The sequence below is a fragment of the Falco punctatus genome (genome assembly GCF_963210335.1).
Source record: "Falco punctatus genome assembly, chromosome: 10".
NCBI lineage: Eukaryota > Metazoa > Chordata > Aves > Falconiformes > Falconidae > Falco > Falco punctatus.
Window position 1 is genome coordinate 34364000 of NC_137590.1, and position 23444 is coordinate 34387443.

At 51.0% G+C, this 23444-nt stretch overlaps 1 protein-coding gene across 7 annotated transcripts in view; it reads right to left on the reverse strand.

The window, feature by feature from the left end:
- The window catches only part of SLC25A22 (solute carrier family 25 member 22), a 53170-nt gene that overhangs the window by 16890 nt on the left and 12836 nt on the right, over nucleotides 1–23444 (reverse strand). For 4 of the 7 annotated variants that reach the window (XM_080405649.1, XM_080405645.1, XM_080405647.1 and 1 more), the window contains exons 2-4: nucleotides 12464–12579; nucleotides 8294–8419; nucleotides 4830–4885 (exon numbers count right to left, since the gene is read on the reverse strand). In XM_080405649.1, the coding sequence (XP_080261775.1) occupies nucleotides 4830–4885; nucleotides 8294–8419; nucleotides 12464–12483 (202 nt within the window). In that variant the 5' untranslated portion in view covers nucleotides 12484–12579. Of the gene's footprint in view, nucleotides 1–4829; nucleotides 4886–5126; nucleotides 8253–8293; nucleotides 8420–12463; nucleotides 12580–18491; nucleotides 18632–23444 lie in introns of those variants that run through there. The other 3 variants (XM_080405648.1, XM_080405651.1, XM_080405650.1) reach the window with 3 other exon arrangements.

A 23444-nucleotide genomic window follows, 5' to 3' on the forward strand; every position in this document is an offset into this window, starting at 1 on the left:
ACGGGGTGAGGGGAAGGCCAGTCCCTTCTGAGCATACTGGGGTTTGCACCATTAGATTAGCGCTCCAGAATGTTCTCCTCCCTTTAAATCTTACGGCTCAAAGTCCTCTGGTGGATGACCACAAGCTCTGCCTGCCTGCACTGAAGCATACCCAGCTCCAAGCCCTCCAGAGGACCTTTGCTTGAGACTCGCTAACGGCCTGTGAACACCTTTGCAAGGACAAACACAAATACTAGGGTATACCTTTTGCATTTATGCTTGCTGTAGAGATTTAAACAACTTGTTCCAACGCTCCATTTTCCAAAGAGAAGCAGACAGAGAAGCCTGCACGCCCACTAGGCTCTCAAGACCTGGCAGGGTTCATTTTTCAGGAGGTTTGAACACAAGCTGACAGGAGCTATAAGGGCTCAACACACCAAAGAAAAGCAATTCAGTTCTCTGTTCCTCAGGACGGACTCTGCTCTCTCTAAAAATTAACAAAGAACTCCTAAATTAGACATGGAAAGACATAGGTTTAGCAGGACTTTCCTCAGACTAGGAAGTAAAGTTGAAACTGGGACCAGGGCACAGGAGTCCTTGGCTCCACATCCTCTGCTCAGAGGACACATCTCCATCGTGCAGGAAATCACAGCAAGGAGACAGAAACAGACAGCCTTTGCTGGGCAGGGCTGGGAAGCCCAGCACTTTTTCCCCCCTTCTGACTGTCACGTTCAGAGATTTTGCAGAAAATACAGAGGAACACCACCTCGTAGCAAGCTAAGCCAATGCATTCATTCCACACTGGCCATGACACGCAACAAATGTCATCCCCATCTGCAGGAGCCACATTGACTAGCATGGAGCAGGGCAGCTCTCTCACACTCCTGGCTTTTTGCAAACTTTGAAGCATACCAGTGATTGCGCTGCTTCAGCCCGATGTTCCTGCACATCACGTCCCCCTGCCACAGCTCTTCCACGTGATGAGAAGCCACACAGACACGACCCTCATGCTCTGCCTCCACCTTTTAGCATCAATCATATCAGGATCTACAAAGCAAATCCACCCAGCCTGATTTTTAAGTGGAAGTGGCTACTTGTAAAGTGTTTCCTTGAATGCCAGCTTGAAGACAATTTCAACCTCACTCCTAATGCCTAGAAAGTAAAACAACTGTACATTACTGACACGCAGCATGAATAACCATTTCATTGGAAAAACAGAGAGAGAAAGAAAAAAAAAGGATAAACCCACTACTCTAACACCAGTGCAAAGGGTTAATTGAAAGAAAGAAAAAAAATATTTCCAAACCATCAAGCAAGAAAGGTAAGCAAAAAAGTACGCTTCCACATGCTCCAGGAACCAAGAGGCTTTCACAGCAATTTCTCCTTCAACTGCAAATAAAGTAGAGGGCAAAACCACACAATATACAGAGAAAAGTTAATGAACCTGGGTTTTCTCCTCCATCTTTGGATATTTTCAGTAAAGCTGCTTAGCAGAGAGTGGATAATCCCTGTCCTCAATAATCCATAACAGCTTCAATTCACTGGAGGAGGAGAAATCAGATACTTCAGCTGCTGGCTGTATGCTTTCCACGGCGTTTTCTACCTTTTTACAAAATCTCATAGCTCTTCAGTTCTAGCTATGCCAATGACTATCTCCGTAATTAAAGCTAACCTTGGCCTACAGGCAACACTACATGTACCAAAAGCAGTGACAGACAAAGTGCAAAAATAAATTGCAATCATTAACAAATAGAAATTATTTTGAAAAGAAGTATAGAAGCACTATGAAGAACGAAATCGAGTAGAGGCAAAACCAGTTGTTTGCCAACTGAACTTACAAATGCCCTCTTCTCACCAAGCCTTGGGGTTTGTTATTAAGACACATTTCTCATAGAAGACCTTATATACCATCAGCAACCTACATAACGGGGATCGAGCTATTCCCAGTGCAGCACTGGTGCACGTGGGAGGTATTATTAGCAGAGGCCAGGGAAAGCTGCCACGCTAGTGTAGCTCAGCTGCGGCTATCCTCCAAATGTCACCCACAGCAGAGGGCATTTCCCTGAATTATCAAGGCCTTCAGCTTTTGCCAGCTGGGCTGAACAGCTGGCCTACAAACAGCAGCGGCACCTCCCAGGACACATGCTGAGAGCTGTAGGTGGCTTCTGGATGGACTGCAGCAGGGAGCAGAGAGAGCCCCTCTCCAAGGTCCGCTTTCACTGGCACCCGTGTGGTCCAGGAGCCCACGGGCACCGTGGATTCATCCCCTTGGCATCACATCTGAAGGCAGAACAGTCATCCCTTGAGCACAGGCAGCACTAGACACCACCACACAGCTTTGAGGTTACCTAACGTTCCAGAAAAAAACAGGAGAAAAAAACTCCCATTCTTCCCCCCCCAAACAAGCCTCAGAATCCCCGTAACGCTGGGGGAAGAACTTGAGAGAAATGTTGGGATTGCCTCATGCATCACACGACTCGCTACGGGCTGCTCATACAGAGCAAGGACTGTCTGCCCACACGCAGCCCTTAAGAGATGATTTGCAGAAAAGCATCCTACAAGCTCAGGCCTCTCTCCTGTCCGCACCGAGGAGCTTCGAGTCCCATGTGAAGGAGCCCTGAAGTCGCACAGTGGGAACGGCTGTGCCCAAGCAGACCCGTCCTGTCCTCTGACAGAAGCCAAGTGCCCTGCAGGGACCACTGCTGCGCTTGTGACTCCTCCATGGGGCACAGCAGCTGCCACTTCAGCTCATTTACATATAATCCTCCCCATTTCGGTTTAAAGGTTGAAAATAAGAACTTGTGAGTCATACAGCAACTTCTGCTGGGAAACTGGGACAGATGGAGGGAGCAGGAACCAATCCCATCATCTGATTTTCATCCTCCCCTATCTGCAGGGCTAAGCAGTCTTTTTACCTTCTTCCCATAGAAGTACCCACATTCTTCACAAATCCTGGATTTTTTTTACGTGCTCAAGCTCTCCCCAAGAGAGAGATAGAAGGGGGGCTAACATCATCTCACAGAACTGAGGCACACAGACCAGGACTGCCGTACTTGGAGGACCCACCTTTGCACCCTGGCCACGCTGAAATATCTATGAATTTCTGGAAGGAGATGGAGCTATTCACAAAAGCCCTCCCAAACCCAGCTCCCCATGTAACAGTCAGCAGTGACAAATAAATTCAAGCCTCTATCAGCTCCCTGAACAGAGTGGGTACAAAGTTAGTGGGACATGGACAATGCCGACCAGATTCATTATGGCAGGGAAAAGCAAGAGCTATGCAAAACCCTCTGCACCCTTTGAGATTTCTGCTTAGGAGTGAAAAGTGGCCTGAAGATGCACATCCCCTCTATCACCCTACACCTTACAGGACTGAGCCGTCTCTCCCAAAAGTCCTGATGGGTCCTACAGTCTTCCCTCTAAGTTTCCAGGAACAGCTTCTTCCTTCCACTCCCCAGCGAGCAGCCTGCCACTGCATATTTATAGCCAAAGTTAATGCAGGCTCCACTCCTGGCTAGGAACACAGAAGCAGCCAGCTTCTGGGAAAAATCAAGGGGGAACATGCCACCGCTAGCAACGAAGATGGAGCTTGCCTCGGGGTTATTTGTCTTGCTGCCTGCTCCCAGGAAAGCTGCTGCAAAGCAGCCAATCCATCCCCGGCATCCACCACACTCCCCCGAAACGCCCACCAGGGAGTTGGGCAAGAGGCACTGCCCCAACAGCCAGCACCGCGCCCAGGGCTGGCCGAAGCCCCTGGCTTCCTTGGGAGCTCTGGGACCAGCGGCAAGAGACGCTCCCGCTTGCCAACAGCAAGGCACCAGCATCTCCGGACTCTGGCTTGAAAAAACAAAGAGCAAGGACTCACTTAATCACAGCAGTACTTTAATCCGGCTTTATCAGTAAAGAGTGCCACAAAGAATGCTATCTGAACACCTCAGAGATAAAACCTGCGTATTCAGGCAATTGAATACCAGTATATAAAATGAACCAGGGTTCACTGCCAACTAAGCCGGCCAGACTGTGTTGAAAGCCAAGAAGGTATTCCACATTTTCCTCTCCTATCAGTCAAGCCAGAGTTCGGCCCGCTGTTCTTCTCTCCTCAAAATCTTTAAAAAAATTCAAGGATACTGCATTTAAACTAGAAAAGGTAAAATATCAACTGAGGAATTCACTGCTGCAACAGACAGCCTCAGCCAAGGAGCCAGGAGATTTCTAGCAGGTTAGCACACAAGACCAAACAGCTGAAGCTCCAACATGAACCAACCTCTGATTTTCTTACTACCACAAGAGAATTTTTTCTGGAATCATGTTATTCTGAATATTTTTTTTTTTTAATTGCAGCTTGCCTTAATTCCTGAACAAAGTACTCGGGTGTGCTTGAGAGGCAGCTAGTTTTGGAGACAAGCTACCAACTAGATGGGACAGCTGGCTTGACCGCATTGATGGTGGGCTTTGACATAAATTCAATCATCAAGCACAAAGTAAGACACTTCAAGAGGTTTGCTGCTGCCCGTCTGACAACAGTTACCATGCCCAAGCTGGGAAACACATACGCACAGTCCTGAAACAAAGTCCAGCAGCTTCGCTTAAACTGCTAGTAAAGATGAACTTCAGTAAACGATGAGGTTTTACAGCAAAACAGCCAAGGGGAGGACTCAAGCCCTCAGTGGTAGATAGCTGAGCAGATACTTGGCGTGGAGTTTATTTTCAGAAACAGCTGCACCTTTCAACATCTAAGGATATTGCTAGGCTACTGCTCTTTAAGCCAGAGAATACGGGCTTTTCCTCCCACTTACGCACCAGTGCTTCCAACGCAAAAGCTGTGCCGTGCCTGACTCAGCATTACTTACCTCTGTACATGCCAAAGTAGCCTTCCGACCGAATCGTTTTAATGAGGCAGTCAGACCTGCAAACAAAAGAGAGAGAGAGAGAGAGAGAGAGAGAGAGAAACCACAGGAGCTCAAAAGGTGGATGAGAGCAGAGAAAACCAAAACAAATCTCTTGGAGTGGTTTTCATTTACGATCTGTCAGCAAAACCCTGAGCCGAGAAGGGAACCTGGTCAGGCACCGAATGCACCATTGTTCAGGCCTGAGTCCAGTTCCAGCCCCTAACTCACAGGGGCTTTGAAACCCACCCCCCGGCTCACCCCGCACGAGCTGGCTGCTTTCCAGAAACACAAAAGGGAAAAGCGTCACCCCGAGGGCTGTTTATCCAGGGTCCCCTGTGGCACACGCACACCAGAAGCTCCGACAAGCCGATCCCCGTGCACATGTTTTTAAATCCGGCTGCGGAAGGGAAATAAGGGGGGCCAAAACCCCCAGCGCTGACTTGCTTGACTCACTCCGTGAAATTTAACACAAGGCACACCAAGGCTAGATGACCTTAACTCTCAGTCATCTGTGACCTCCCACGCAGATTAAAGCACTTGCTTTTAACACACGGGGTCCCACGGCAGGCCTGGAGCACGCAGGCTCTCGCCTGGGGAGAGCGCAGCAGGGTGCTGGGGGGGGATGCCGCTCGGAGGGGAAAACTGTCGGTTTCTTTGTTTCAGCTACATTTACCACAAATGGGAAAAGTGTGCAGAGCACTGGAATGGCTCAAAGCCTTCTGAAGGCCCAGGCACACACCTAACAAATTCAGAGGTGCAGTTCAGGAAGGCAGAGCAGGTCCCCGGCAGCTTCCCGCTCCGGACCACGGCTGCCTGGAGCAGGGGCGACGGCTGAAGGTTGCTTTGGGGTCTTTGGGAAGGGACAGGTATTTGCTGTGCCATAGGGGAAGGGGCACGCCTGTGTGCACAATTAAGGAACAAAAAGCCCTTTTATGTAGCGGTAAGGGAAGTGTAGCTGATGAAAACAAGAATACATTTCCAAAGACATTTGGCAACACAAGGAGTAAACTTCATCTCCACTCTGCAGTAGTGCTGAGGTGGGAGAGATGGAAATACAGAGTTCCCTCGAGGGCTTTATTGCTCTACTTGGGTCAAGGCTGTTCCAGAGTGCCCTGCATTATTTGTGAAGAGCCCATCTTGCATTGCTGCCCGTCATGGCAATGAGTTTCCCCTCTCTGCTGGGGCTCCCCACATCCTTTGGGACCTCATCTTTCACAGTCCCCACCCCAGCTCCCACAGTTTACACACACCCACGGCATTCTTGGCAGCAGCCCCGGCAACTCATTCGCAAGCCTCAGGAATCTCAGGGTACCTTTGCCCTATCCCCCCCATCAAGCCTTTCCACCCCAATACTGGGGAAAATGCCTTTCCTCTGAGCCAGCGGTGCTGCTTCGAAGGAGCCACGGCAGAGGGGAGCGGGAAGAGCTGCCCCCCCCCCCCCCCCGCTCTCACAGCCCCGCTGCCTCACCGTAAATCGCACATCGGCCCCTCAAGCTGCAGCAGAGCCAGGCGGAGCTAAGGCCAAGCCCAGCTCCCTTCTCTCCCTGGAAAAGGGAAGCCAACAGCCAACTAAAATCATACACAGTACGCCCAAAAGCCCAGCTCTCTCCAGCCCTCAGGGCTGTCTTTCACCCTTTCAAGGGAAAGGCTCCCCTGATGCCAAAGATCTCTCGAGCTAAGTAGAGGCAAGGCATGATGCCTTAAAAGCAAGACAGCCAACGTTTTAAGTGAACTTGCTGCCTTCCTGGGTGCGCAGCAGACATCTTCAAGATCTGGTATCAATGGGTATACAGTATTTCTCGAAAAATAAGCCCCTGTAACTGGGGAGCCCAGACAAGCGCTCCCAAACCCCTAGCTAACATAAGGCTGTCTCTGAAGACATGCTCCATAGTAACAGCATCCTCTTAGTGCTTCTTCCCTTGCTTGCTTAGACAGGACACAGGATGGCCTGATATTATCTACAGGAAGTGTTATTCCATTACTTCCTTGTCTCTGCTGCTTTCTTGACCATCAAAAGACCCTTTCGCTTATCCCCACCAGCCCAAGCTCACTTTTCCCACAGCTGCTGCCAATGCCAGAGGAACACCTCCAGGCATTACTCATCCACGTCCAGGCTGTGCCGCAGACTCTTAGGAGGAGCCAGCTCAAATATACAAGGTATATCCTGTGCATTCCTTAACGGCACCTCATCCCACACCAACTTCTGGCTACAGAGCCGATCTGCACTCGACTGCTGGAGGTTAAAAATCTCTCTCCTGCTGAGCTCCCCTCCAGAGAAGAGCCATCCTGGCAGGCACTCCCAAGGGGAGCCTACAAATCCTCCATCCTGCCTGAACTCCTGTTGCTGTCACATATCAGTTTGGGGGAGAAGTGATCCTTAGGGAGGAAAAGCAATCTGCAGCAGCGGCAGAAGCAGGACACAACAAAAAGGAGAGGCAAGGCAAGACTGCAGGCCGTGTCCTGCCAGTGTGCCTGGGTGCACAAACAGTGCAGGGAGCAGAGGACGATGTAACTGTCAAGGGAAGCACCAGTCTGCTGTGGCACGCCAGCGCCTACAGCCTGAGCTCAACACATAATTACACATCACAGCTAGAGCAAGGAGGCCTGGCGACTAAAACCATCAACATCCAAAGCATTTCCTTCCTGTTCCCGCTCTGCCTCAAATTCTCCTGGGCAAGAAAGAGGAAAATATTGGTGTAGAGGAGCAAGTAACACTACTCCTGAACAAAGTGGCAGGACAGGACACCTATCATCAGTCCTACTCCCCTCAATGTCACCACTGCTTACAGAAAACTGAGACCTGACTCTGGTTCCTAGGATAAAGCATCTTGTGCCGAGTGTGGTGCACGTTCCCATAGCAGGTACACAGCATCCCACACAAATCCCAGGTGAATTTGGTAGGCTGGATATATTCATGCCTTCTTTTCCTACAGTCTGCAGCACCTGTTTTTGGACACAGGACTGCTGGGTTAACTACAGCGTGTGTCAGCCTGTGATCCTTCAAAAGGTCTGCACGGGAACATGCGACTGCTCCCTCTTTTTAAAGCTGACCCAGCAAAGGAAGGACCTCCAATATGAGGGTGATGGAAACAGAAGAGAGGCAGAAATTCCCTCAGGCACCTGATCGTGGCCCAGCAGAGAACCAAACAGGGCACCTTGTGTTTTGGTCCTGAGCCCTGACAGCAGCAAACGTGCTGCTCCCAAGCAAGCGATGCAAACAGACGTGCCCTCTGCAGAGATGTCACCTGTGGGGCTCAGCAGCCTGAATAGCTGCTTTATTTGCTCGATCCACTCTCGCACAGCTTGGTTTAAGACTGTCCCATGGCTCTCCTGGGGACAGCCCAGCTCCTAGAAATTCGGTAACAAAGCAGAAGGACTCCCTGCCAGAAGCCCCAGGGGATGCTGCCCGTGCAGGCAGTACTCACATGCTGGTGTACATCCGCTGGCCATTCTGCTGGTTCTGCAGGCGAGTTTTTGCCAGGTCAATGGGAAATACACAGGTGACCCCGATCAGCCCAGCTATCCCTCCATTGATCAGCTTGGCAGGTAAACTGCAAGAGGACGAGATGCAGAGAAACAGACATCTTAGCACTGGGATAACGTCAGGGGAGAGAAAGAGGAAAGAATGGAGCTTTTTTACATGACCAGAGTTAACACATCGCTGTGTGACAAGGCTATCCGCCCACTGGCACGAAGGGAGCTCTGCCTCAAGGCAAAGCTTGGCCCTTGCTCTACATGCAGAGTAGGAGGGGAAAGCAGCACACAGCCTTAGCACAAACTGCTGATGAGTGGAGTGGAGCCAAACAGCTAAGCCACAACTCACTAAGAGCAAGGAAAAACCCTGTTCCCCAGGACCCAAGGGTTTCTGTTGTCCCTAGAGGAGAGAAGACGGAGTGCTGGACCATCTACCGCATGGACGGACATCAGTCAGGACCTGATGGCGTCCAGGCCAACAGGTTTACTGGCAAATGCTTCCCAGCACCACAGTCAGGTACACATCTAAGGAGATGCTCCGAGACGTTCCGACATGTCAGCTGCTACCGTCATGTGGGAAGGAGCCCAGCAGAAGCACCCAGCTAACGGGCAAAGAGCAGATGGCTGTAGCCTCATGAAACAAACCATTTCCAGACACACCCCCCTCAGGGCGAGGGGAACACACACAAACCAACAGCCTGGTAAAACCACTAGACTGGCAGCCTGCATGGCTGCAGCTGTAAAGACGTGAGCTCACACCTCTTGGGGAAATTAAAACCTGACTGGCTGCACGTGTTTCCAAAATGCAGGGCTTTTTCAGCTCGCTTTTGTGTTCCCACAGGGAATTCTTGCAAGTGGCACCGAGTGAAAGCTAGATCAGCTAAACACGGATTCCCAGCAAACTCTATTATGAAAAGTGTCCAGCACTTACATGCTTGATAAACCACTATATACAGAGACAAAGGAAGCCTGTTTGAGTCAGCTGCCTCCAATAACGCATAGGACATGGCTCCCTGAACACAAGATGTGTCGGATATTAAACTGACAGCAGTCCTAGATTGCAGCTGGGTGAGCTGGCGAGGCAGTCTTCCCGCAAGGGAATGGGCATGCTGCCTCAGGAGGTGACATGATGCTCTGGACGGGGACACAGACTGCATCACCCACTGGAAACAGCAGTGGCAAGGCTGGCCACGGCATGGTGGGGTGAAGCTCTGCAAACACGGTCCCCCCCCAGAAGCACCGCAGAGTGCTCTGCATCAAGGGGCAACTGCAGAGAGGATCAGTAAGTGGCCATGCAAAGAGCTGCCTCTCAGCTTCGGGCAGGATACGGAGGCTCAGGGTTTCAATTTCAGGTTTCCCTGGGGGAAGCAGACAAAAGAGGCATGAGGAAAAAAAATAAAAGCCTTTGCCCACAAATGCTAAGCATAACCTTGACACTCCAGGAGAGTCCTTTCAGCCTCCACTCTCCTGCAGCCACAGCTCTTTCCTCCACAGTACCCACACCAATACGACACACACATGCAGCCCCAGGGGTGGCACAGCTGGAAGAAGAGGTGCCAAGGATAGGCAGGCAGACCTGAGCTCAGCCCACAGCCCCAAACCAGACGGTGCTGATGAGATTAAATCAAGTACAGTACATTAGGAAGTCAGGCTCAAATCAGCGTGTGAGCTCAGCACATGGCCAGACTGCAAGATCTCACCAACTCAAGACTCTGTTGCCTCGGGGATCTTTGCACCAGCCTAAGAAGGGAATAGATTTGCCTGCAAACTCCTACACTCAACTTGTTCTCAGGAAATGGGAAAATTTCAAACAGTAAACCTCATAGCATGGCTCTCTCCTTATTTAACCCATAGTCACATGGAACGAGGAGGTTAGAGACCAGATAAAAGTATGCCAAGACGGAGGCCCCACCAGGAAGGAGAGTGTTTCAAGTCAGGACCACATCAGCCTCCCCAGATTCAGCTCTGAAGTCACTGCTGGCCTGGCACAGACTGCGAGGCACAGGCAGTGCCCCTTTCCAGCCTCAGCGCTGTCATTGCTTCTCTAAGTGTCCCTGAAACACCCAGGGCAGCCAGACACTTGCTTCTCTCAACCTGTTCCAACAGTGAAATCACCACAGGGTTTCTATCAGGTGGGAGTGAGACACAGACACAGGGCAAACATCTTGCCTGACAGCACAGTCAGTGCAAAAGATCCCCCAACTTCAGCACAGATCCCAGCCATGAAGGAGAACAGTCTGATGTGCCTGGGCAAACCAAAATCTGGGTAACGTGGGGTGCAGAGAGCCTCTCACGCTGTTTGCCAGTGAGAAACCCTTGCTCAACACCCCCACGGCACCCGAACCAACAATCCAGGTCCCCCCGTGTGCACTGCAGAGGGAGACTAGTACAGACTATGTGGCAGTATCTGGCAAGACACTGAGATCAAGTTCCATGTGCACTATAGAAATATAGAAATGCAATACCCTTGATCTCACCTTGCAGCAAACCATGGCTGGGGATTTTAGTCCTTTGGTATCAATCTCATTTTGCTAAGGGATGACAGATGCACACTGCAGGGGAAAAGGGGTTTGGTAGATCCTCCAAGCTCAGACAGATCTCCTTGGCTTGGCTGCCTGTGACCACTGCAGACTTGTGGTTGCACAGAAGGGAGAGATGACCTAAGTGGGAGAGGTGAGCGACCTGGGGCACAAAGAAGAACCCAAGACAGAGGGCACTGCACCTGAATCAAAAGCTCTTTCCCTTGTGACTAAGTCATCCAACTTTTCACCTCAAGTGCTCTCGGCTCTCTCATGGGATGAGAATCCACTGTGCCTGGTCTCTCTGTCCTATTTAGCTTCTGCACAGCTACCGCCTCTCGCTACCTAGTTGCACAGGGCTTAGTGAAACAGGGACAACACAGGCTAGCGTACAAATAAAGCCATTTGCTCAGTTTAACGTGTGAGGGGATAGAAAGGCATCCCAGTTCTTCTAGTGCTCCTCCTCAGCCCTTTTAACTAGTCCCCATAGCCACCAAGCTCCTGTTCACGCTGCCAAGAGCGCATTAGAGGGGGTGGAGGAGATCTTCAAAATACCAAGCTTCAAATGGCCACTGATATCTGCTCCTTTTGCTCTGCTGAGGCTATCAGGGACATAGACTTGTCAGGCTCCATGGAGGTGAATCTCAGCGTGTCCTTCAGGGGTATAAGAGAAGAACGCCAAGTGTTCTCCAAATTGGGTAACTGATGACGGGCAAATCTAGGCACATAAACACTCCACAACGCTGTCTTGTTATCAGCGCAGCTCAGGATTGTTTTCATTTGCAGAAGGCAAGCACACAAGAAGATACCCTAATCACGGCAAACACCAAGAAGGGACAGCCCTCTTGCCTGTAGCATTCAGGCATTGCCAAGTTCTGGAATCCCACAGCATGTAGGAGTCATTTATCTGGGGCAACTTCACAAGCAGCAGAAAGTTAAACCCACGTGCAGGACCATCTGACACAGCTCTTAAGAAGCTACTGGTAGAACTCGGAATACACATCCCAGTTAATTTCCAGTGAGGACTCATATCCAGCCTTTGCATAGGCCAGGACCAATGTTATTAAGTTCCAGCCGTGCACTTAAGTGTCACTAATTATTGTTGGTATTTCAAGTTCTTGGAGTCACTCAAGCACTGACTGACTTTAGAAGAAGGGTACAAGGTTGCAACTCTGTGGACTTTGTAATTACAAGCATTGCATCCTGGGCTGGCCAAGGAGATGGCTTTGCTCCCTTGATGTCAGCAAGCTGAAGTCAGCAGGTCAAGCTGACCTTTGAAAGAAAAAGCAAAAAGGAACAGATGCATGCAGGGTAAAAAGCAGAGGGTGGACAGAAAAAGGCAGTGAGAAAAAAAGAACTGAAGAAGGCTGAGATGTGACAACATGGTAAAGACAGAAAATAAGAGAAGGTTGAAAAAATGCAGGTAAGAAAGGAGCAGAGAAGGAATCGGAACTGTTTAAGGCCAGAAGATATGTTCAGGTAATTTCCTCCAACCTCCTGTATCGCCAAAAGGGATTATGTTCAAAAGACTTTAAAAGAAAAATCCAAAGCACAACCAACATCTCAAAAATTTTTGAAAAAAAAAAAAAAAAGAAAAGTTACCTGATCTGTTTATCAGCCATTTAATTCAAACTTGATCTTGTTAAGAAATGGATCTGTTCCTTCAAATCGTTCCTTAATTTCTTTTTCAGTCACTTCTTTTTCACTTTAGTTTCTTCCTGGGAAAGGAGAGAAAGACACCAAGGAGACAAAGCTGAGACACTTACGCTGTTCCTGAAGCTCAGGTCCTACTGGGCAGGCTGCAGGGGGAGGCTAGCTGAGCAACAAGTGATTTAAGGGAGCACCTGGTCTCCCCAGAGGAGACTGAGCTCCAGAGGGAGCCTTATAAATGTGAGTGTGTATATAAATATACACGCACACAAGGAGAGAAGAGCTGCTAGTCTTCAGGCTCCAGCAGCACGTAGGAAGGGCAACAGCCAGACAGCACAGGAGCTCTGCGCAGCATCCAAGACAGCAGCATCCAGGACAGCAGCACCCATCACAGCGCTCCCAGACTCCGGGGAACATTTCACACCGCACCATGTGAAGCTCCAACCCTCTGCAGGTCCACCCAGCCACCCCAAGAAAATCACGTGCCATCACAGGACCTGTTCAGCCCTTCCCTCCAACACATACCTGCTGTTTCTAAAGGACAGTCTTAAAAAAAAGTTCTCCCAGTGGTTACAATCCTTCCTCTATTTCCCAGCCCAAAAAGACAGGCCACAGTCAGCCTTGTGCCAACGTTGACTTTCAAGTAGTGCTTCTCCCTCCCCAAGCTATTGGTGTGACTTTACCTTTTGGACCACTCATTTCAGCTCAGCACCTACTGGCACAGCGCTGAAGCTCCGATTCTGCAGGAATGTCTCCCTCCAAGACCCTTAACTGCTACCAGTTGACAAGAGCTGGTAGAACTTACCACACAAAGTAATCTGGATGCCAGAGAAAATTTCAGAAGCCAACCTTCAGCTTTCTGGAGGTGTCCTTGTCTCCTCCTCACCTCCAACCTGGGGACCAGGTTCCCCATACTTTCATCAGTCTCATACTGACCATCTCAGGACATCTCAGCAGCACTCAGCCACTCTCCTCCATCTCCCCCTTCTAGTCACCACCCGGGCAGTGAGCCAGAAGCAGAGGAAATATCTTTGCCCTTTGCCTCTGGAATGAAATTTGCCCCTAAATTACAGATTTCCTAAGCCACACCATCTCCCATCCAACAAAGTGGCTTTCAGGCTGACACTTCTGCTCTGGAGATACAACCTGAGGGCCAGAGGCATTCCTGAGAGTAAAATGCCCCTGAAAGAGCTGGCGATGGTACAAGCAGGTACGGGAAGAGGTTACACACAGTTCAGCACTGACCTGCTCCCCTCCCTGTTACATCAAGGGCCAAGCACAGGGCAGTATGAAAGCATTTGCAGTCCCACGCTTGGATGACAAGAGACTAAAAACTGCCTTTTCTGGAGTCCCACATTCAGCCAAAGCCACGAGAGACCAGCACCCGCAGCTCGCCAGGGAAAGGGGCTCCTCTCCAAACCACTGCACGCAAACTTCACCCACCACGCCACGCTACTACACACTTCTGTAACCCTTTTGCTTTCATATGCATGTCCACAAGAACAGTTTGTTTCAGGTTAATCTAATTCTCTATCAATTTAACCAGGATAAGACCAAATCTAAAAATACAGGGAGACCGGTTGCTGAAAGCCTGTAACCCTGGCATAATATCTATACCCTCAATAGAACATTTGTATTTATTGAGGCAGCAGCTCTGACCAAGTATATGCGCCAAGCGGTTCCAACATCCCACTCCAAGCTCTGGCAAACTCCCCCCCTTGTTGTCCCTGCTGCACACTTCCCTGCAGAAGGACATCCAAGAGGCCAGGCAGCCACCGCAAAGAGCCACGCCAAGAGAAGACAGCAAGGCTGCTAGCATCCACCACCACCACCCAGCTGGAAAGTGAGACGCTGAAACGGACACACAAAGATATCAGAGGGCTGCTTCTTACCTGCTGGCACAAGTCGGGTGATGCGGGTGGGAGAAGATGCTACCACACCAAGAGGGACTCAGGACAGCTGGGTTTAGCTCTCTCCTCCCTCTTTTTTTTTCCCCCCCCTTGACTTTTGGGTTCAGCTCTCCACCTGCCCAGTAACTACGGAGCCCAGCTGTCTGACCCGGCTGGAAAACTGCTGCTTCTCACCAGGGAACCGATGCTCCTACTGCAGCTACACAGCAAGAAGGGGTCAAAATCTTCCTGGGTTTAAAATTGGGCAAAGTTACAGGTTTCCTTGGTGCTGGCTGTATGGCCAGCAAATGCCAGGACTAGTATCATCTCCCCTAACAAAAGCTACTCAACTCGCGGACGAGCGAGGGGAAGCGAATGATGTGATCATTTTACAGCAGACACCAGCACTTGATAACTGTTTATACAGCACCTGGCACAGCAGAGCCTGAATGTCCACGGCCAGGGGATTTTAATGCATTAAGGGATTTTAATGCACTGAAGTGGAAAGCTTATTTGAGCTCTGTTTGTTCAAACAGAGCTCCAGCGAATGACTATTTGCAAAACAAACCCAAAGTCACTGCAAACTCTCAGCATTTTGCTGTAATCTACAGAACTCCCCAAGTCCCGTAAAAGATGATGGATGGATGATGAAGCCTCCAGCACCCTGGCCAGGGAGTTCCTGGGGAGAGCTGGTCTCCCATCCCTCCCAGGGCAGGAGAACTGCTGCAGTCCTGCAGCCTGAGAGGAGGAAAAACAGAGGCTGGGAAGAGGATGCCGGTAATTTCATAGAGTATTTAAAAAACAAGTCCAGACCATTACACACTTAACCTAGAAAGGAAAGAGATTTAAGTGAAAACCTGAGCGTATCTCCCCAGGAACACAGTGCTTTCAGGAGCGAAAAAATGCAAACAAAAGCAGGCAAGCAAAGCTTCTGCAGCCAAGCAGGGGTGTAGCTGGAGGGCTTCCCATGGCAGCAGGGCTTGCATCTTCCTAGGAAACCTTCCATCAGCATCTGCATTGGGGCAGCAGACAAGCCAGCAGCATCAAAAAGGTGCTGATGCCTCAGAAGGTCTTGGTATGGTTAAATTCCATGGCCCAGTGGACAACTGCGCCACTGGAACTGGGAACCTGCATGGCACAAGGAACAGAGGAGCAGGGAGGAAACTGGTAGTGAACAGACAAGGGAAGTAAGAACTGCCAGAGACCCAACTCAAAGCCAAAGAGGCTGAGTAGCCCTCACGGAATGGGCTCCCTAAATTGAACATCCCATAATTAAGAGAGCGAGAGCTGCATGGGCAATGAATTATGTGGCATTAATTCCTTCCTAGAGTGCTGTTAACACAGCTAGCATGGATTAGTGCCCCATTACTCGCACACTGGGATGTCCCTTCTACATTTATTAAAATGATCAAGTAAATTAGTTTCAGGGTGACGCGCACGCTGCAGCACAGGGCATCGCCTCTGTGCTAGGCAGAGAGGTGGTGCAAAGGGCCTGAAGCTCACATTGCCACACACAGACAGCCCAGGAGCCTCCTCAGCCCAGCCTCTCCCGTTTCCCAGCTCCCAAAATACAGCTCCAGAGAGCAACGGCAGCCAGACTGTGGGAAGCACAATGCCAGCCTAGCCAGCTTTAGATGTAGCTGGTCCTCACAGCCTCAGCCATGGGCAAAATGGTGCTATTTTGCTCCCCTGCCTTGCCACGTACCACACAGGCTCATCCACCCACACTACCCAAACATAAGCTTTTCTCCAGGATGGCCAACCTTTGCCTGCTGCAGACCTGCTGCACTCCTGATCAGTCTGGGGCACAGGGCTGGACTCTTAACCTTCGACTCTTGCCTTATCACCAGAAGGAAAAGTGCTTACCAGAGAATCACAGCCCAGCCTGGGGCATGGAGGGGAGCACACAGTCTCACCACATGCCGTGTGTGCTGCTGGCAAGCTGGGATGGAGACAGAGGCACTCAACATCTCCACAAGCCGAGACACCGTGGGGAAAGAACAGGTTAAGTTTACCCACACCTCTTTGACCACACTCATCACACTTATTGCCACCACACTGCCTTGTGGCAGTGGGTTGCCACCTCTACCTGCAGACGCTACTGCTCTGCCCGCAGTCTGACCCTGGGGGTCCCCACAGCTCAGCATCCTCCCTCTTGTCCTGCTCTCCCTCTGCTAGGCTGCCAGAGCCACCATGCAGCACCCTCCAAGCCAGCTGCAGGCTCCCAGTCCACCAGCTTCCCCAGTCCCGCCAGCAGCTCCCTCCCAGAGGCTGGCTCTTCGCTTCTGCCCTCCGCCAGCCCTCCCACTCCCCGGCTCCCCCCTCCCCAGCAGCCCCACACCGCAGCTGAGCGCTGAGCACAGCCTTTTGGGCGCATACTGTTGGACATGCTGATTTACCCGAGTGCATGCAGGCTGCAATTTTGACAGAAGACCTTTAGCCAACGTCAGCGGGTGCTGCGGCTGAAGGAAGCAATCCCATCCTCTCCCTACACCCAAACATGTGTTCCCATCCCTGCTTCTGTGCCAGCGCTAACAGCTGTGCAGAGCGGTCAGGCAAGGATGAGAGAGAACTGAAGGCCAGCACGTGCTGGAGCTGTCACTGAAAGCAAATATTCAAACTACAACCTTGACTTGAAAATAAAGAGCCAAAGGGGAAGACAGGATTCCCTTCCACATATTCCCATTTGCCTCGAGAGCAGACAAACTCAGTGCCCCAGCCAGACAAGCTGACATCAAGATGCAGGGCTCAGAGGGTAAGAGGACAGAGCAAAACTGTGCCAGCATCCACCGTGTCAAGAGGACACGGCCATGCAACCGCTCACAGCCACAGAAGTCCGGGGGAAGCAATCAGCAACTAGTACCTGCTGGGAGAGGAGAAACCCTCTGGGATCAGCAGACCCCTTTCCCTTCACGGTGCAAACACATTTGAAGGTGCAGACACCCTGCCAAGTTTTGCTAATGACTGCAGCCAAGCTGCAATCGCAACGCTAAGGTTTAAGGAGTGCAAACTGAACCGCAAATATTTCCTGAGAGAAGCTCTTTCCAGATGCATGCTGGCACAAAGCACACACGGGAGGTGGTATCAGAAAATCTCACCTGGGGAGAGGCTGCCAACTTGGCTTTTGCCTGCTTAAGACATTTCGGGATAGAGGGGATGAAAGGAATTGGTGGCAGCTTCACCCCTGCTGCTCACTTGCCCTTAGGCTTTCAAAAGCAGGGACTGCCATGAATTTCCTTGCAGCACCAGGCAGGGCATTAGTCCTCAATAAAACAAAGCTCAAACACACTGGCAGACGCTCCCCCACTGTCACAGACTGTCACCTCTCCATCTGCACAGTGGGACAGCACAGTCCCTTCATCCCATTCTGCCACCAGCCCCAGAAGCCCCGGGGCTGCAGATGCAAACTCACCTGCCACGCAGTCAGCGGCTGACTGTCCCCGTACCACGCTGGGCTTTGAAAGCACTGAGCCCAGGGCAGGTCACCTCCTCACCTCAGGTGAAAAAAGGCCAAAGTCCCAGCGGGGAGGTGGCACACCACCTGCCTGCACCATTGGTTGCTCGCACCCCCACGGGGACAGGCTCAGTGGCACAGTGCCCACTCAGCTTGCAAGGCGGTGGGTATGCTGAGCCCCAGCACGCAGGGCGCTCGCTCCTCCTTCTCAACAGTCTCCAGCAAGAGCCCTCAGCTCCTGCGGTCCCTTCTGTCCTCCACGACTTACCTCTGCCCTGTGCGGCTTCCCTCCTGCTGGCTGCTCAAGACAGGAGTCCCCTGACACCCTCCTATCTACAGCCAAAAATGCCAGAGCACGTTCACAGTGAAAGCAGTCAGGTTGGCACCCTTGCAAAACAGCGGGCAAACTTTGCCCCTGCAACTGGCGTCTGCCCTCTGTGCAAACTGGGCTCAGACCGGGGAGTCTCAACTTCTCCATGCTGCCAGACCTCAACGATGATAAACCACCTCAAAACATCTCCCTCATGCCACAAAGAAACAGGCAAGTTCTCTGGCAGCGCAGGACAGCCCCTGGACTGAGGGCATGTTCCAGAGGTGTTTGGCTTTGCGAACAGAGGCGGTGGCGGTACAGATTTACCTGGATGCACCTGGAGGTTCAAGAGAGGACCAAAACTCCTGATTAGCAGCAAAGGCTCCAGTGCTCTCGTCACGGCTCTGCTGCTGACTTGCCCTTCAGACAGGACTTCCAACCACAACTGGCAGCCTGAGGAGCACCCTGCTCCCATGACAACGTTCCAGCTTAGGAAGAAACAAGGCACGAACAAAAAGAGTCCAACACCTTAGCAGAGGCATTTGCCCGCAACATCCTTCACCCACCTGGACCTGTGCAGTTACCCGTAATGTTGCAATGGGAAAAGAGCCACAAAAGGGCCATGCTGGAAGTGTCACAGGGGACAACGCTGCAAGCTCCCAGGACTACAGCAACGTCCTATATTCTGACACTGCACGCACAGTGCTGTGACTATCCTCTCCCTTGGGCCTTATTTGAGATTACAGGAAATTCAGAGACTTCATTTACCTTCACACAGTGGCAGCCAAGATGACAAAACTGGCCTCAGAAACACAGCCATTTCCACCACTCCCCAAGGAAGGAGAGGGCTCAGCACTCAAGAGCTTCTTTTGAGTTGGTCCAACCAACCCCCCTTTCTCAGGGACAAAAGTCCCACCACATGCTAGAGGCAGCTTGTGCTCTCTCTCCATTTGCCTGCTGGCCTCAGTCACTGGCACCACCTCTATGCAAAGCCAAAGGTGACTTTTTTTTTTTCAAAATAATACAAAAAATCAATTTTTTTTTCAAATTTCAAATTTAAAAATTTCAAAAAAAATTTTGATTTTTTCAAATAATAAAAAAAAGACATTGGACAGACACTTTACTGCGCGTAGCAACAGCCCCTCTGTCTGCTTGGCCTCTGATGCACAGAAAAGCCAACTCAGCTGCTGATTCCAAAGCAAGGATCACAGTGAGTGGAACAGCATGCACTGGAAAGGAAAGGGACGAAAGAGCAGGGAAGGACATGGTGATCCTCCTCCCTTCAGGCAGTAGGAGCAGGAGGAACACACTCAGTTTTCCCACGTGCTCCCCTCCGGGCTCTCCATCCTGTTGGAAGCAACAGGCTGGCCCCCCATTCCCTGTACAGCATCATGCAACTCTGCCTGTTTTACTGAGAAGCCTTAAGCAGTAACTCAAGTCAACAGGCATCTTCCACCACCTCTGTGAGAGCTAAGGCTTGCAGAAAGGCCTCCAAAAGGCACTGTGAGCAGCCAGAGAAGCACCTTCCCAGCCTGGAGACCTTCTCCAGGCCAACCACCCAGCAGCTTGCTCAGATCGGTGTAGCAGCTGTTTGCCCTATTGCTCAACAGAAGGAATCCCGCGGAGGCCTCTCCTTGCATCACTGTGGTCTCTCTCCCAGACAAGTCTCCTAGCCCTCAGCTCTACTCCAGGCCAGCTCAAGAAAACAGTCCAGTTGACAGGTCCTAACACTGGATCACACCCCAGTTCCTAGAGCACATCCCACTCCAGCCAGGCAGAAAGGTTTGCAAAGGGCAACTGCTCAGGGCCAAGCCATCTGCATTCAAGTCAGACAGAAAGACTTGAGGAGCAGGCCTGTGCAGATCTGGAGCAGACGTCAGATACGCCCTTCAACTTTGCATGTCTTGGGAAACTGCCCCAGATTGAGAGCCAGAAAGTCAACGTTCATCTTGAAGCCGGGCTTGGGTATCGGCACTGCAGCACACCAAGAGGCCCCAGCGCAGACCCGGGACCAGTTATTTTAGGGGTTGCACAGACCTTCAGTCAAGGACAGCCCTTGTCCTGGAGGTTTTGCAGCTGCATTGCAAGATGGGATGAGTGAGGACAGCCGAAGGAGAAGTGACTCACCCAGGGCTCACACGGTCTTGCTGTCCAAGTCATCGGCGCTGCCAAGCTGAAGGAACCAGAGGGAAGGTTTCAAGAGGACAAACGAGCTTGCAGCCATCTCACTGAGAACACATAGCAGAGTCCCGCTCCGTAAGACAGCGACACATTAAAACATTCTCGTAAGGCAGTAACTGCAGTGCCTTCTCTCAGAGAGAGAGACAACAGGCCTAAAAGTGCTCACAGCACCGCAGGCAAGACTAAGGGGGGCAAAGGAAGCTCACGGGAGATGTTAGTGCCCTTCCCATCTCAAGCTGACTCCTCTCCGAGTTCTTAAAAAGGCAAGTGGGTCTAGTGGAGGAGTCTCCAGAGACCTGGCTCCTCTGCTCTGCACAAATGCCACATCAAGCTCTGCACCCCTCTCATTCCTCTCAACACTTACAACACAACAAGTCTCCAAATTATGGCCAACTACATGTGCCCAAAGGCAAATACAGTCTTGGCTCTCCATGGCTTCCTTCTACAGAAACACAGTCCAATAGGTGGAGGAGCCAGAGGGCCAAAAAACCTTTCCATGCATCTCATAAAATATTCAGTGATGCGGTGATATGAGGTCAGAGCACAGCCACAGCAGAAAATCGGGCCCAGCATTTTATTTGAAAATTGTGGTGAGCTCCAGCCTTTGGTCCGTAGAGACCTGCACCAATTCAAAGGGATCTCTAAAAAGTAGCTACAGAACAACTAAACCATATGCAAACACAATGAACTATATACAATGTGGCAACCTCTAGGGATAAAGATGATTTACATTAAGTTTATAATGGCCTACGTTATTTTGCAACTGAAAAGCCAACAGTGGAAGCACAAGCTAACTGACAGACAGTAAAACTGCCCACACGTGATCATGCTGGTGTACAACCGAGTCTGCAGCGTGGACATCTTTGGATGACATAAGTGGGTGCTTATTACCAGTGATGCCCCTTTCCAAGTGCCACTTGAGAAATCATGTAGTCACACGTTGAACTGGTGCGACTGACTATTTTTAAACCCATCTTCCCCTGGATCAGTTCCCCATACCAGTTTTTAAGAAATTACGGTTTCAGAGACATGCAGCATTAGCTGGAGAAAGAGGACAGCTTTGCTGAGAAGCTGGAGTCTGGCAGACGGGAGACAGAGCTGGCAGAACAAACAATAACTTGTATACAGCGTTTCCTCCTCAATAATTTGTGGTGGTCGAGAAAAGGCAGAGCAACAGACAGACCAACACTTTGATCTGGAAGGACATACCACCGAGAAACTAAATGATGCAAATTCCTCACTCAGGTGCTCTGCCAAGAGACTGGCAGAGTAGGATAAAGGTTTCCCCCTCCCAATTTAAAATAATCACCATGTAAAAAGCAGTAATTAAAAACAATCAACCGAGAAGCCCAAGGGAAAGTGAGGGTTGGAATCTAGCCCATTCAGCAGGAACTAGGCAGAGCACAGAGCTGAGGTCCTGGGCCATGAAAGGGACCATTCATTCCCCTCCAGCAACAAAACCAGGGCTCCCAGCTCTCAGCAGACCGGTCTCTGATAGAAAGGGGTGCCCGTGGCCCGGCTGGGAGGAGTAAGCATCTTTCCAGGCCAAGCTGCAGCAGTACCCCATCAGAGCAACACCAAACACCCACAGAGCTGTTCCTGTTAGATGCCTTGAAGCGTGTCCTCCTGGGATGGTGCCGGCTCACCGCTGCCGGATCCCAGACCGCAGAGGGGAAGGACTGACAGCACTGGTCAGCGTTGTGTCTGCTGCGAGCCCCCCTTCTGAGAGCTGGTGGTCCTGCCTCGGGGCTAGCATGGGGCACGCAGGATGGACGTGATGCAATACAAGCCCTCCAGGACTCTGGTGGTGGCCCACAAGTTGGAGAGCTTGGTGGCAGCTGTCTCAAGGATGGACTGTTACGATGACCACCACCTTCATGTCACAAGATGAGTACAGTTTTTCTCAGAATGCTGTATGCAGCCCTAGAAAAGGGGGGGGGGGGGGGAACCCCTCTTCTTTTGAGAAGAAAGAACAAACCACTAATCCAAGTTGTTTCCCCTACACTGTGTTCCTTCAGGCAGACGTTGAACAAGATACGTGCCAGAAATAGCCCCAACTTCAGCTACTCCAGAGCTATAAGTTAGGGTCCATCCCTTCCAGCCCAGCAGCCAGCAAGGGGGCTGCTGAGCTGGCTCTGACACACGGCTGCTCCCACACAGCAACGCAAGGGAAGACCAAAAACCTGTTGGGTTAAACTCCACCACATCAAGGCTACTCCTTCCTTCTCCAAACCACTGAGCACAGAGAGAAGGGAACAGAAGTCCTCACTGGCTGAAAATGGTGGCCTGGAAAACACCCTCTGTTTCAGTGCGCACAAAGCTGCCCACAGCTCTGAGCCAGTGGGCTGCTCTGGCCCTGTACAGAAAGGCCCATCAAGCCAAGCAGTGCCCGTGAAACACAGAAAAGAAAAATAAAATCTACTTTTTAAAAAAATCACCACCTCCAGCCAGCATCTGAAGTACCTCAACAACCATTTCTCTTCCCACACGCTTTTTAATTTTCTTTTTTCCTTTTTCTCCTGCAATGCACCTGTTAGAAGCTGCAAATGGGTACCTCCGTATCACCAGTACATATACCATCACAGCTCCTCACCCCACTAACCACTCACAGGGTCTTCATCCAAGCATTGGGCTGTCCCAAGGAACAGGCTCTAAGGAAGGAGAAATAAGTTTATCTGCCCCAACCTGCTGCAGACAAACTCGTGTGCATCCCCTGTCCCTCCACAGGGATCTCAGACTTTTATTTTCCCACTGTGCCTCCCAGGAGGGCCAGGTCCTCAGCAGAAGCAAGCCAGAGGAGCTTGTCGTCTCTGCTGGAGCCTGGGGACTTGGTCCCCTGCCAGCTGCAGTGAGAGGGCACGTTATCACAGGCACATGTACACTCTGGTCCAATTTCATGGGATTCCTTGCCTGTCTGCCTGTAATAGCCTTATCTTCTCAGCGATGCTCCTGCACAAGCCCACGACGACCAGGAGTAGTTCAGGCTTTGACAGCCCAAGCCTACTTGGCAAGGGACAGAAACAGCAAATGAGAGGAGTAAAAAGAGGGAGGGGGAGCAGGCAGGATACCTGCAGCTCACCCCAAGAGCTTCTTGCAGAA